The sequence below is a fragment of the Lycorma delicatula genome, chromosome 4, assembly GCF_047948215.1.
Source record: "Lycorma delicatula isolate Av1 chromosome 4, ASM4794821v1, whole genome shotgun sequence".
Taxonomy (NCBI): Eukaryota; Metazoa; Arthropoda; class Insecta; order Hemiptera; family Fulgoridae; genus Lycorma; species Lycorma delicatula.
The window spans coordinates 48,344,058-48,359,282 of NC_134458.1; the positions used below are offsets into that span (position 1 = coordinate 48,344,058).

Genomic DNA, 15,225 nt, shown 5'->3' on the forward strand with positions numbered 1-15,225 from the left:
AATATCAGACTTAATATTCATATATTAATTTATGGATACTACATAAACTTATAATATGAAATGAGGATGCAAATTACAAATTGTTTCAAGATACTAGAATTTTCAGTTCTGAGCTAAAATGTGGTTTTTATCAACCTTAGAATTTAAGAAAATTGGTAATAATTTGAAAAATTAAACTGCTATAATATGCAACTATTTTAAATAAACTATCAAATAATGCATTATTGAACTTAAATAAATTATGAGTTTATAAAAATCAATAAAATTTTGGATGAAAAGAAAATTACAAATGACTAAAATTTCAAACTAAAATACATGCATCAATATGAGTTTTAGATCTAAAATGTAAATAAATTACTTTAAATTAAACAAATAAAAAAGAAAAATAACTTAAAATATCAAATAAAATTTTGCGTTATCTTATCTACACACTTTTTGCATACATATCTACAATCACACTTAATGCAACTTCACTTAAACAATACTAAAGATAGATGTGTATTTGTATGCTTATAATTCCAATAATACTGACAGTATGTCCTCAAATATACCTGTAGTTGTTAAAAAATAAACTACAGAACAAGTTTGAAAAGCTTGGGTAAGATTATAATGCTGATTGTAATGAAAAAAACTTTAATTCTAACCACAGTTATGCTCAGACTTTAGTATCACAAAATTTGGTATCAGTATGTTACAGACTGTTTTCATAATTACATTTATCGACTGACCTTTTTATCTGAATAGCCGAATAAATATTTTCTTGAAATTTCTTTCCCAGACATTTTTTCTTAAATGAATAATTTTCAAAGTATTAATTTTCTCAAATACATTTGCTTTTTCACATAAAAAACCTTTTTTAATGAAAAACTTTCGAGTTGTAAGGGATTCTAATCAACAAATTGTTGATAAAAAATTAATTTAACCTGGATTTATTTATTTTCTAAATAAAGTAAGGGTTGAACACACTAGAACTGTAATAGATTGACAATAAAAGAATTTCAGGTAAGGGAAGGATAATGGCTTTTAAAGCAGACAGAAATACTGAAATTATAAAAGGTCCAGTAGCAGCCAATCATATAACAGTTAATTCAGAGAAGAAGTGAGTGACAGTGAAAAATAAATTATAAGAAAAACTGAAGAACATCCTGAATTACCTTCTGCGTAAATCCTATGCACTGAATTGCACACATTAAAAGTAATATTTCTATTAATTTACCAGAAAGAGAAAATTTAAAAACATTTTTAAGTAGAGAACACTGACAAAAATAATTTCATTGATTACTTTTGTGTAATAGCTCACAATAATGCAATTCAATAAATTATATATTTTTTCAGGAACTGTATTTTTAGTAAATGGATTTTGGATGTTTACTATTCAGAAAAATGATTATTGGAAATTTTGAGGAAATTTAACTTAATTTACAATCTCGACCACAGTCTAAAAGACTATATTTATATGTAGAACTATAAGTTTTAAATATTGTGATAAAACATATTTCTTATGGGAAATGAGATAAAATATCATATAAGTGATGATACTGTTATCTTATTTAGAGAAGTTAACAAGAACAAGTTACACAATATCTTACCAGTTTTTCATTAGGAGAGACTACAATGATCTAGAAAGCTGGTTTCTGATGGTATTCCTATTATTACTGTTATTTTTGTTACTGAAGTTGTTAGTATAAAGATGACGTACAGACATGCAAGATGTCTGATTACTCCAGTCACCAGTTGGAATTGTGGTACGGTAAAAACGGGATGATGTTTTATTAAATATTGGCAACAATTCATTTGCCTCATTAGATAATGCCTGTAAAAAATTAAAAGTAAAAATTACTTATTAAAATAAATATTCAGTAAAAACATGCAATATCTGATTATGTCAAAATTCATGATCAGACGTATTACAGAAAAAATATTTACCAATAATATTTTCTACTTTTTTCTAAATCCATTGTCAATACTATATATCATAGATTCGCTTGAGTAATTTAATGACTTATAACAATATTACGTTATGCAATAGTAGTTTTCTAACTCAGTATATACATATTTAACTGTTTTCTATTTAAGTTCTATAACTACAGAAAACATTCTTACTCTTTATTCTGTGTCACAGATTTCAAAAGATAAAACATTAATTTGGAAAAAACATTGATAAACTTTTTCCTTTGGTCTTAAATCTTCAATAAAGTGATCAGCAAACATTAAAATAAGAAGGATAGAAAATATACCAGAAGGTCCTCGTTCAAGATTTTTAACTGTATCCTTTATAAACTGAAGGTACTGCATCACATCTCAGGAGGTAGTATCCTAAAATTGAAAACTGTAAAATAAAAATAAAATACCAATGGACTAAGCAACATTTAATAAACCATTCTCATAGATTACTAACATTAAAGAATGTTAGAGCTATTTTCATAGAATGGTGCTAGCAATTTTTTTAGCAGTTAAATTGAAATAATGAAATTATATTATTCACTATCATATTACGTGTTGTCATAGTTTTTAGATATATCTTTCTTGAGACAGACAGGGATAGATTAAAATAAGGAGCAAGGTGATCTAAAAGTAGAATATCTTTTTTCAAGGCATAGAACATTATTCAATAGAAAAAACCACAGATTTTATGATACAATATGTGATTTTTATTAAAGTCTAAAATCAGGATAAAATAAATTATAATACACACCAGTAATGCAATTTGAAAACTACAATCAGTAAACATTTTTTAACCTACACTAGAAACAGCAAGTCAAATTAATTAATGTAGATCAGATAGGATAAGCAAACTCACACAACACTACATGTGGCTTGGGCTGACTGAAGCCTGAGTAGCAACTCAATTCCCAGTGCCTTTGGAGTACCGTTGATATTAGGTAATTACTTTTACTTCTTGAGCAGTTGTAAGTAAGCCCAGGGGGGCTGACCTACCGTGCCGGACGTACTGCCGGTGGGTAGGAAGGCCCTCTTAGAGTCACAAGGACACGTCCCTGGGCTGCGTATACTTTAGTGGATGTCCGGCCCAGGGATGTAGGGGGGAAAAAAAAAAAGTTGTAAGTAAGCTCTTGTTTCTGTTAACTCATATTCACTGAACAATCTCATAACTATGGCTCACTTAAGTTACAGTTTTTAAATTATAAATATTAAGTTAAATTACATTAGATAAAGGCTGGTAAATTACAATGTTTTCACAGTTCTGAAATAGTGTGAGCAGCTTATTTCACATAAAAATAAATATTTCTGTTATTGCCTTTCTAAACATCTTTTAGAAACAGCTCTGATAACTTTTTTTAAACACAATAAAATGGAAAAAGTTCCAGAACAATAATGTTTTAAAACATCATTAAAAGAGTTTACATTCATAGTGATTATCTTCAAAATGAAAAAAAAAAAACAGTTCCTCAAAATCACTTTCATTCATCTCTTGTTACAAATAACTGAGTGTTTCTCAAAAGAAAAATCTCAAACAATGAAGTAAAATAAAGAAAAGGTGTTGAAAAATTATGGATGACTTAGAAACGATATGAAAAAATTATAAATTGTTTAATCTCCTTACCTTCATATATACAATAGCATCTGTTCCATAACCATCACAAGACAAAAGACTCAACTCACCATGGAAATATCGAGCATACAAGCGAGAAATGGGCAGACCATACCCATAGCCTGTAAAATAAGTTCAAAATTACTATTTTTTACAAGTAAGTATCTCTAGTATAACAATATAAATGTGATGAAAATAATATAGAATATTTGACAAAGTTGATAGTTTTGAAGTTTTTTTATTTAATTTTTAATGTATTATAGAATCCTATAAAAGTATTTAGGGTCACCTCCAATATCAGATCTCAGTAATTGAGCATTTCTATTTAAACATGATTCTTAAAAAGTTAAAATCATATTTTCAGTTCACACAAAAAACAAATTATTCATACCAAAGGGTGAATTAATAGTTTAGTACAAGTAAATGAAACGGCAGTGCTTTATTATTCCAATGTACTGAAATAAAAGATTCAAATAAGAAAAAACTGTGAACATCAGTGGTAAAGGGAAGTTTTCTATATCAGGTAAAAAAAAAAATCTTATACTAAAGACAAAAAATATTAAACTCTCAACCTTAGTATCATTATAATTTATACTCTTCTTAACCTTTGCATAATCCCAAAAAAATTATGCCATCTCTCAGAAATTATTACCATTTTAAAAGAAAACGATGACTCAAATTGTAAGGACATTGAAAGAAATACAAAGTCATCGAAAAAGGTTGCAGCAATTTAAAAAAATTGTAACTCAGAAACTACTAGAGGTAATCAAAGTATTTTTTTCAATAATTCACCAACTCAAAAAGTTTTTTTACGTTCCTTAGAATGTTTCAATATGAGTTCCATTGGTTCCTCTGCAAACATCCACCTGATAACTGACTTCTGCCCAAGTCTGCTGGATCAGTGCAGGTGTAACTGTGGCAATAGCAGCAGTGATCTGTTGTCTTAAATGTTGTAATCCCTGATTTTTTCACTGTAGACAATGTTTTTAATGTATCCCTGTAGAAAAAAGTCCAGGATGTCAAATCTGGCCTTCTCGAAGGCTTCTCAGGACCAGCTCTACCAATCAAACGATTAGGGAATCTTGCATTGAGAGTACGCTGAATGCCTAGGCTAAAATGTAGGGGGCACCATCTTGTTGAAACATTAAACATTATGCAACATTACTTTCTTGTTCAATTTGATCAACTTGCAGGAAAATGTACAGTTATAGCACGTCTAAATAAACATTCCCTGAGTAGGCTCATGAAAAAAGAATGGGCCGATCACATGATCGGATATCAAACCAGACCACACATTTATTTTTTGGGAATCTCTGACATACTCAATAATTTCAACGGGTTGCTGAGACCCCCATATCCTTCAATTATGCCAAAACATTTAAGACAAAGAGTGTTGAACATTTTGGCTATGAGGAACTGAAGTAAGTGCATTATCATAGGAAATATATTATCACCTGTACTAAAATCATTTTTTCACAGAAAATAAATTATTTTTTTTAAATTGTATTCAGCCAGTTGAATTTCACTTTATACTTTCAGGCTAAATATTGATAATGTTGGGAAACACTTGAATGGGTTCGAATGCAGACATGAAAAACCATATTTATTAGTTCTAATCTTTTCTGCAATATTAATTAATGCATAACAAAAAAGAACAGAGAAATACATCAAACCAGTAAAAATGGGAGATGAGAAATTAAATGACATTTCTAACAAGATGTCATGAATTATATCATTTTACCAATGATCAATTTAATTAAAATTTATATTTTTTAATCGGCATTTACAGAGAAGAAAATTTCTAATCTTAATTGCCTAAAATGCTGCACCGATATTAAGACAAAACAATTTCATCAGGAACCATACATTTAGTATAATTTAAATGAATCTATACATTCTCAACAAGAATACACAACAAATAGTTCTCCTGTTGATACTGCCTAAAAGTAGATAAAAGAAATTGTTTAGATTTTCAATCATCCTTTAATAAATAAGTAAAGCCAATCAGATTGTCGAAAAGAATCAATTAAAAATATTAATTATGAAGCCACTACAAAAAAAGACACTAAAAATACACTATGTATAAAAAAAACATCCTTTCATTTGATTTAAAATGAAAATACAATCCTTATAAAGTATAACATACCTGCCAAAGGAACAGTATGGGCATCTGATTTAGAGGGTTGTGGGGCAGTGCTATACATATAGTGGAATAGTTGATCGGTCAAGCTGCGTGGGATTCCACCTCCACGATCAGACATCTACAGTAACAAAAAAAAAATTTTTATTTATCTTATAGGAGTAAACTTTACAATTTCACATCATATTTTAAAAAGTTGTTAAAAAACTGCTTAAATGAAATGACAGTTTAAATGATTTATGTGGTTTTGCAAACCACACAAACTTTAACAACAACAACTTACAACTAAACAACAGAAGTATAAATCGTTTGAACAAATGAATCGTTCATGTGTTGCGTGCAGCTGCCTAGTGCACCACCATTGGTCTGCTCTGTGCCAATAGTAGCTAAAATAAAAATGCGAGCACATGCAATAAACAAACCCACACACCATATTTTTTTTTATAGAGAGTCAAATCAAGAAATTGGTAGTAAAATGTCAGGAAAAAATGATAATAAATGCTAACTGCTGCCATAGTGGATGAAAAAAAAGTTAATTGTGCAAAGTTTATTTTTGGAATGATTTTTGTCTATCTCTTTTTTTATTAGCAGGTATGAATTATTTATATTTACTATTTAAACTGTCATCATATGTATGCTTTATTTTTTTTACCACAGCCATTTTTTACAATGGACAACTTCAACTTCTTAAAACTCTTCCAGATCCAATAATGCAAATGAATATGACAACATTCACAAATATTTTGCATTAAATATATTTTCTATACAACTACGAAACATTTTGTTTCACTAAATGTAACTATGGTAAAGAAAACTATCTCAACCCATGGATTCATAATGAAGTGATATAAGTTTTTGTATATTTATTTTGATTCATTGATTATTAATTTTAAATATCAACAGACCACCACTTTATTTTTCTTAAACTTTTGAAAATCTCATTATCACGTTAAACTATTAATTATCATTAGAAAATATTTCTACAATAATCAATAATAGTAATAATGTAGTTGTCATCATATCAGCTGTCACTGCAACAGTATTTGGGATGAGAAATAAAAATCTTTAGAATTTTACTAACAAGATTTAGTTAAAATTAATATATTTTTTGCTTTCACAATTTATTCAATAAGACGCTGGTTCAACAAAGAAAATGACAATTACTCCATAATAAAAACAAACAGAATACATCATTTATTACAATACACTGTACACTGATGGTTCTGCAATATCTGGAATGTCATATAGTAGGATTTTGAAAACTGCAGGGTCTGAAGTGACATCCAAAACCCACAGTTAATATACCATTTTCTATAACAAAAATCAGAATTTGTTAGAGGTGGTAATATTGCTTGCTGTTTAAATCCACTGGGCTATGTCCAGAAGTCAATGCAACTTAAGAATTGTAAAAAAAAAAAAAAACACATTTATTTGTGAGAATTACCTTAACACAAATATCTTCTTTTCCTCTAACAACAGTGACCTGAATCGGTGGATAATTATCATTGTTATTGTTATTGTGATGCTCAACAACAGCACGCATAGAGTTCTTGAAAAGTTCAAATAACATGTGGTACAAGTGTGATGGTACATATACTATATGTATGGGTGCTCCATGCTCCAGTTCTGCAAGAACAAATAAATCAAAATAAAACAATAAATTTAATATTTTGATTAACATTTTCCAAATTTTGAGGAAATAAAGATTGGAAAAAATTTCATTTTTTAAGTTACATCTTATCTTGATAATATTCTGTTTAAAAAAAAAAATTGATTTTTTTTATACAAAAATCATATGATACCACTCATTTTCTGGGTAAAATTAAATTAACAATTAAGGATAGACATTTAGAAAAAGTCATATCAACTATTTTGAAAATGTATAGTTTATTCTTTCAGACCAAATCTTACAAATATGATGTTGTGTGTAGATAGCAGCTACCTCACAACTACCTACTGCTCTAAACAGTTTTACATCATCAGACACATTAATTCACTGAAACAGTTAATATATATTTATAGTATTTATAAAAATTAAGAAAAGTGAAGACCCTTCTTAAGTGAAAATAAAAAAAATTACAAAATAAATAAATATAAGAGATTAAAATAACGATAAAAATAAAATATAAAAGTACTGTTTCAAAATAAATCAATCGGCATCAACTCACTGTTAAAAATAGTTACAGTATTTTAAAAGTTACAATAATAAATGACTGTTTTCAATGTTGCCTGAAAGGAACTTTTAATTTAATTGACAGCAAACATGTAATTGCAAAGAAGTATTCTTATCACCCTGGGAAATACTTCTCCACATGCCTCTTGTAGATGTATAAGTATAACTAAATTTTTTAAATGAATAAACTAGATGATTATTATATCAGCTCATTTTTGCAAGCTGTAGAAAGAATTAATCCTTTATTTTGATGTTAACTGACTCTTTAACAAGACTACATCATAACAAACACTTAAGACTGAGTTAAAATTTAATAGTAATAAGACGCCTGAGATTATCCCAGTAGACGTCTCATCCATTAAGTCTCAGTTTCATGCTACTTTCCCGGTAGGAAATAAAATTTTCAGACAAATCTACAGCACAGGATTGCTACGCATTGAACCTCAGGAAAAGAAACAGCTTCTCTCCTGGCTACTAGCAAGTATCAGAATGAAACAACAGAGCAGTGGCCGAACTAATTTCTATGGCACTCATAAAACAAATATGGAATAAATGATAGGGAAACCAGTGAGAAGAGGAAAAGGATGATCAACCCGTAAAAAGTCTGCCTCTGATCAGGAAGTTTTTCTACTTATATTTATTTTGCTAGACATATATTACACTATTTAATTTACAACTTACATGAAATAGGTTTACTGTCACTAAACATGAACATTTATAGATTAGATATGTGTATTCATATACAAACATTTTTTATACTTATAAATACAAACATATTGTGTTAAAAAAAGCAGTTTACCTGATGTTTTTAAAACCTTTAGAAACATATGGAAATAATTCTAATTATTCTAAACATCTTAGCTAAAATAGTTGAAATTATTATTTTTTTATTATATAAGATAAAAAACTGAATACAAACCATTATGTTCTGTGATGGTAAGATCTGGAGAAGACAGATAATATTGATCACAAAGAAAACGAGCATTTTCATAAGCATCTTTCACAACTCCTACAAGATCACATTGTGGATCAATACAACCAATGTGTCTGTGATGTGGATCATTAGTCAACTCCCCTCCAAACAACAAAGCTGAAAAACAGAATAATGTAGACGCTTACAGTTCGCACACAGAAACTTTCATCATTCTTTGCAATATATTCATGTACCATTACACACTTCAATTTTGTTAACGAATCAATTTAATATATACATAAAGCATATTAACTGACAATTCACTTACTATGCTGGTTTATAAGCATTCGAATGCTGATACGTGACATGTAAAATCTGTCAAGAAAATACTGAATACTATTCTCAGTCTGACTGTCCACCTCATGCGATTCCTTCAACTCTAGAACACCTTGTGCCATAGTCAAAACCACATCGGTATGCCGGTTTCTAATTTTTATTAGCGCCTTACAAAACCTGAACATAAAATAATATAACTATGCAATAAATAAAAAAGGGTGTGGTTTGTTCTTTAATTCAATTACAAATCTGATACTTCATACTTACATATGTAATTGGTATTTTAAGAGCAAATAATGCTACTGAATGGAAAAATAATACCCCACTACACAAGACCCTCTTTTTGCAAATCTGTTAAAACCTGAATCTTAAACAATCTATACTTTATATTGTTTTTACTGTCACATGAAAATAAATGAGAGTGATTAACAAAATAAAATAAGAGTGGAATGAACAAACAATGTGTATTGTAAGTTAAGGGACTACTGTGAACATGGTAGTCTGAATAAAGGTAACGAAAGAAATCACTGATTTGACCCGAAGATTAGAACTGGATGAAACATTGGAGGTGATCTACAGGAGTCTTGATTCACACTATGAATCTTTTAAAAAAATAAAGAATTATTTCAAATTCAAGTAAATACAAACCATGACTTAAATGTGGAAGGTGATAACTGTGATAGAAAAGTCTTAAAAAGAGGAATAGTCCTGGACAGGGCAGTATATAGTGATCTAAAGACTGTACTAAAGTAACTGCATACTTTACTAGCTGATGATTCTACAAAATCTAAAACATTTCAAGAATTAACATCTTGAAAATATAAGGGGTATTCAGAAGGTATTGATAAAAAGTCAATACAATGTAAAATTTATTTTTTCATAGTCTGTCTTGTACAGTCCTCCTGATGTATGTAGTTTACTAGTTTTCTCAACTTCATCAATGTTGTGTTCAGCAGCACGTTTAAAATTGTCAAGTCAATCTCAAATTCCACCAAGTGCAATGTAAATTCAGTCATTAAATTCCTTTGTGTGAAAAGAGAAACTGTTGCTGAATCAACTTATTTTTATTTATGTTGAAAATGTCATAAATAAACAAAAAATTGAAAAATGGTGATGTACAGGAGTATATCTAATGAAATTTGGGGAAGGCCACCAACTTTCACTGATATCATACAGAAACATGAAGAATAATTTGTATTCACAGTATTTCAATGCTTAGAAATATCAAAAACAAGAACTGTTCTTTATAAAATTTTTAAAAAATCAGAAAGATCAGGCTTAAGATAACAGAAAAATCAGGGTGTTATTATTAGACTGCATATAGTGAGTACTGAAAATCATGACAGAAACCAAAAGTAAAATCTAATAGATATAGTGCAAACATTTCTTGCAAGTTGTGATGATTAGTGTGAGAACCTGAATATGCAATATTGAGATTGGTTTCTACTTCAGACTATGTACAATAATTTAATAATTATTTTAACAATAATTTGTCATAATACTGTTCCTTCTCATGATCAATTAATTCCAGATTAGAACTGAAAATTTCCAGGATAAAATAACAAATTCACTCTAGGTGAGCTTTAATGCTTATTTTTAACAGAAAATACTACATGGTAGTTAATTTTTTAAGGCTGAGGTTTGAAGATGTATGCCACTATTCCATTATGTTTGAAGATAATTGAATTTTGAGTGGAAATTAAACAGGGGTGTATCACCACACATCTGAAAACAAGTGACAATCAGTGCAACAGAGCCATTCATTCAGTGAAATAGTTTAAAACAAAAAAAAAATCATGGCAACAGTTTTGAAGGAGAGGGGGCACTTCTTGTAGACATTCTGTCATGAAGAAACACCATAAACACTGAACATACTACAAGGTAATGAACAAATTAGGTCAGACAATGCAATACAACACAGAGCTAACAATGAGAAAAACTTAGGTGAGGATTCTAACTGATAATTCTACAAGAGCATTCCTGTCTGTAAACTACTCATATCTTACAGAAATTATTACAGACCTTTGTAAGAATTTTTTGGCACATTCTTCACACTGCACACACATTGAAAAAGTTACAAACTTGATAGAACATTTGAAGGGCAAAACTTTTCATGAGATTCATGGTGTGGCAATAACGTGGCTAAGAAAGCAGATGAGAGACTTCTATGGCATCAGAATAAAAAATTCTTTCAGGCTCACCAAATTTTTCAGGTCCAGTATAATGGAAAATAAATAAAAATTTGGTTTAAATATGTTATAATTGAATCCCAAAATGCTTTATATAATTTATAATTTAATGCTTTATAATTTTTTGACTTTTATACGAGGGCTATTCAGAAAGTAAAGGAACGTTTCCACCTGACGCTGCCAGGCGCATGCCAATCGCGAATATATTGGTGTGCTGGTGCTCGGGACCTCAGACAGCGTCAAAGAGAAGAGTGGACGTCCGAGCATTGTGACTGACGATCTGGTCCCCAAAGTTGACAAAAATATTCGTGAAAACCACCGTTTCAAAATAACTGAGCTTTCTCTATGTTTCCCACAAGTTTCACATTTCAGTTTATTGTTTGAAATTGTTTCACAGAAGCTAGGCTACCACAAATTTTGTGCAAGATGGGTACCAAAAACGCGTCACTGAGTGGTTGAGATCACAGGTGGAGAATTCTATGACACAGGAATTTCAAAGCTTGTCCACCGCTATGATAAGTGCCTGAATTTGTATGCTGATTATGTTGAAAAGTAGTATTTTAGTCCCTCTTTCACATGTATATAATAAAAAGTTTTTCTTGTACTTGGTTTTTTTAAAATTCCAAAACATTCCTTACTTTCTGAATAGTCCTCGTATTTATACTTTCTGAAAATTTCTCGATAAAGGATATAAGTAACATAAATGTTAATAACAGAAGCCATGCTCAATATAAGTTCCTATGGATAACTAAGCTTAAATAAATATTAAGTACAGTATCCAGTGGGCTGGGTAAATGCATGCAGTCTGCAATTTTTTGCTAATGGGAAAATATCCTTCTTTGTGTAGATTATGCAGGTTTATACATCTAATGAAGAAATCACATGTTAGTGAAGCAAATTATGAAGGAAGTTATTGTGTGTTAACAAAGAAATTTTACAATGTTATATGAAAAAAATATTAATTTTTAAATTTAATCATAAATAACATCCTTAAACATCACATAAATAGTGCTATTCTATTTTCATAAATCATTTTTAGATTAATAAATTTAGAATGCATATTTGTTTTAATAATATATTACCTTACATTAAGTAAATGACTTTTTTAAGTTTTGATAAGAAAAAAATATTATTTTATTTGTTGATAACTTGTTTCATCCTACACCTCAAAAGATATCTTCCCTTCGACTTAATTTTTTTAAAAAACTGAGAGTATAAAACTGGAAAAAAAATTAAACTAATCGGTGAAAAGCAAACCAATTTGTGTAAATAAACGATTTAATAGGTAATTATTTATAACCGCATGAAAACAATATAGCACAAGCAATTAATACATATTTTCAAACATAATAAATAAAATTTTAATTATTATATTTTTCAACTAAGTAAATTTACAGATTTCAAGTACGTAAATTAACATATATTATTCTGTTAAATCAAATTATACAGAGTGTACCATATAAAACGCAACCCATCAATCACTCATCCATGAAATTTCAAAAGTCAAGCTTACTCCCCTACTCGTTACTGAAATGGACTCGTCCAACATCTGAACATCGCGGCGACGCAGTGGAACACTACCGATAGTAACAACAATGCAATCATAACGTTCAGTGTATTGCTAGAGACAAGATGGTGTTTTCACTAGATGAACGTGTTTGCATTGTTGAGTCGTACTTCAGTACGAAATCAGTGGTTGCAGTGCAAAATCTGTTTCGCCATAAGTACCCAGATAAACCAGCTCCTAACAAAACATCCGTATTAAGGTTAGTTGCAAAATTTAGAGAGACTGATTCTGTTAATAACAAGGAACACAAAAGATCTGTGTCAGTGTTGAATAAAGATACAATCACTGAAATCAAAGACCGATTACTCGCCTCGCCAAATAAATCGCTCAGACGTTTGTCTGCTGAAATTAATTTGTCTAAATCAACTGTTCATCAGGCGACCAAACAATTACAATTACGACCTTATCGCATTCAAATGGTTCATCAACTTCTTGAGCCCGACAAAGAAAAACGGCTACAATATTGTCAATGGTTCTGTCGATTTCTGCGTGAGGGAATTAATGTTATGGATTCGTTATTTTTCATAGATGAAGCACGGTTTCATTTGGATGGCTACGTAAACAGCCAAAACAGTAGAATTTGGAGTGTTGAAAATCTCCACGTTTATCACGAAAAAACAATTACACCCGCAGAAGTTGGGCGTGTGGTGCGCGATATCGCAGAAGAAAATAATCGGTCCTATTTTTTAGAGTACACCATTAATGCAGAACGATATCAGGATATTTTATTTCAGTTCATATCACTCTTGGAAGAGGAAGACAGATACTGCTGGCTACAACATGACGGTGCGACATCGCACTACGCAGGTTCAACTTCTGATTTCGTTGAGGAATTCTTTGGTAATCGTGTTATCGGTCGAGGCTTGTGGCCACCAAGATCTCCAGATTTGACTGCGGTGGATTTTTTCTATGGGGTTACCTCAAAGAAAAAGCCTACAGCAACAAACCACGAACACTTGAACAATTGAAAGTCAATATTGAACAAGCTGTATTAAATATCCAGCCACAAGCTCTGAAAAAAGTTGCAATAAACGATGTAAAAAGAATTGAAGCTTGTATTCAAGAAGATGGCGGCCACTTCCAACATTTACTCTAAATGTAAGGTAATGGATGGTAATAATAAAAATTACATTTACACATGCCTTTTTATTATTTCAATACCTACCAATATAAGGTTGGGTTGCGTTTTATATGGGACACCCTGTATTATTTTTATGTTTGAAATACATGTATTTCCAACTCATGCAATCTTGATTAACGTAAATTTTCTGAACTTCATCTATTATTTAATGTTAACTAATACTATATATGAAATTAATTTTAATTCCACATAAGTTTGAACATTTTAATTAAAACACATGTTACTATGCATACTTTAATCTAAAATGAGAATTCAACGCTAACTATAATTTTTAGTAATTAAGAATATGATAAGCATTCATATTTCCCTCCATGAATCATGACACCTTGCCGATGGTAGGGGGCTTGAGTGCTCAGTGAGACTGTTGGGTAAAATTAACTAAAAAAACACAGCTCGTATTTGCCAAAAGAAATTGGACTTTAATAGAGAAAGAAAAACAACTGAACTTATGTTAAATCATAACCTTAAAACTAAAAAGAAAATTATGCAAATAACGTAATTTGATGATACATAAGAATATCAACTGAAATCAACATCTGAACAATGATGTTAAATGAAAAAAAAAAATACATGAAATACACTTTTAAATACAGATTTTGACAATATACATTTTTGACAAAGCCTGAAAAACAAGAGAACATGAAACACCTTAATTTTAATTGTAAATTTAGAAAAACATAATATCAATAGAAAAATGTAACTGGCAAACAGTTGTACTATTGATGTATACTATAATGTGACAAATAGCAATGAACGGAAGTCATTAACTTAGATAAATGAATTACAATAAATCTTAATTAGCACTGGCCTTTTCTAAATTAAGAACATCAACAAACTTAACGTTAAATAATTAATACATGTAATTATAGTTTAGTGTAGAAAAAAGGCCACAATGATATTCTAGTACAAAAAGAGTTAATAACAATAATCAAATTGTGGTAAGTAAACATAAAAATAAAGAGCTAATTACAATATAATCGCACTGAAATTAATTGAGCACGTAAAATAGGTCGCAGCTGAACAATGACAACCTTATGTAAGTAACCTGTCGTGACTGTACTTAAGTGAAATTGAAACTTGAAAGGCATAGGTATGATGAACTGAATGTTCCACATATTTTAATGATAACATAACTGTTTAACGTAATAAGTAATGAAAAACTGAACTTGCCTGTAGCACACAAATATTTGTAAGAGAGGAACTCATGAATGAAGAT

The 15,225-nt window shown here is 29.8% G+C and overlaps 1 protein-coding gene across 2 annotated transcripts in view; it reads right to left on the reverse strand.

Moving 5' to 3' along the window:
- Positions 1–15,225, reverse strand: part of Pdk (pyruvate dehydrogenase kinase) — a 74,867-nt gene that overhangs the window by 5,972 nt on the left and 53,670 nt on the right. For both annotated transcript variants that reach the window (XM_075362876.1, XM_075362874.1), the window contains exons 3-8: positions 9,105–9,289; positions 8,783–8,953; positions 7,135–7,316; positions 5,697–5,811; positions 3,563–3,672; positions 1,590–1,813 (exon numbers count right to left, since the gene is read on the reverse strand). In XM_075362876.1, coding sequence (XP_075218991.1) covers positions 1,610–1,813; positions 3,563–3,672; positions 5,697–5,811; positions 7,135–7,316; positions 8,783–8,953; positions 9,105–9,289 — 967 coding nt within the window. In that variant the 3' untranslated portion in view covers positions 1,590–1,609. The remainder of the gene's footprint in view (positions 1–1,589; positions 1,814–3,562; positions 3,673–5,696; positions 5,812–7,134; positions 7,317–8,782; positions 8,954–9,104; positions 9,290–15,225) is intronic.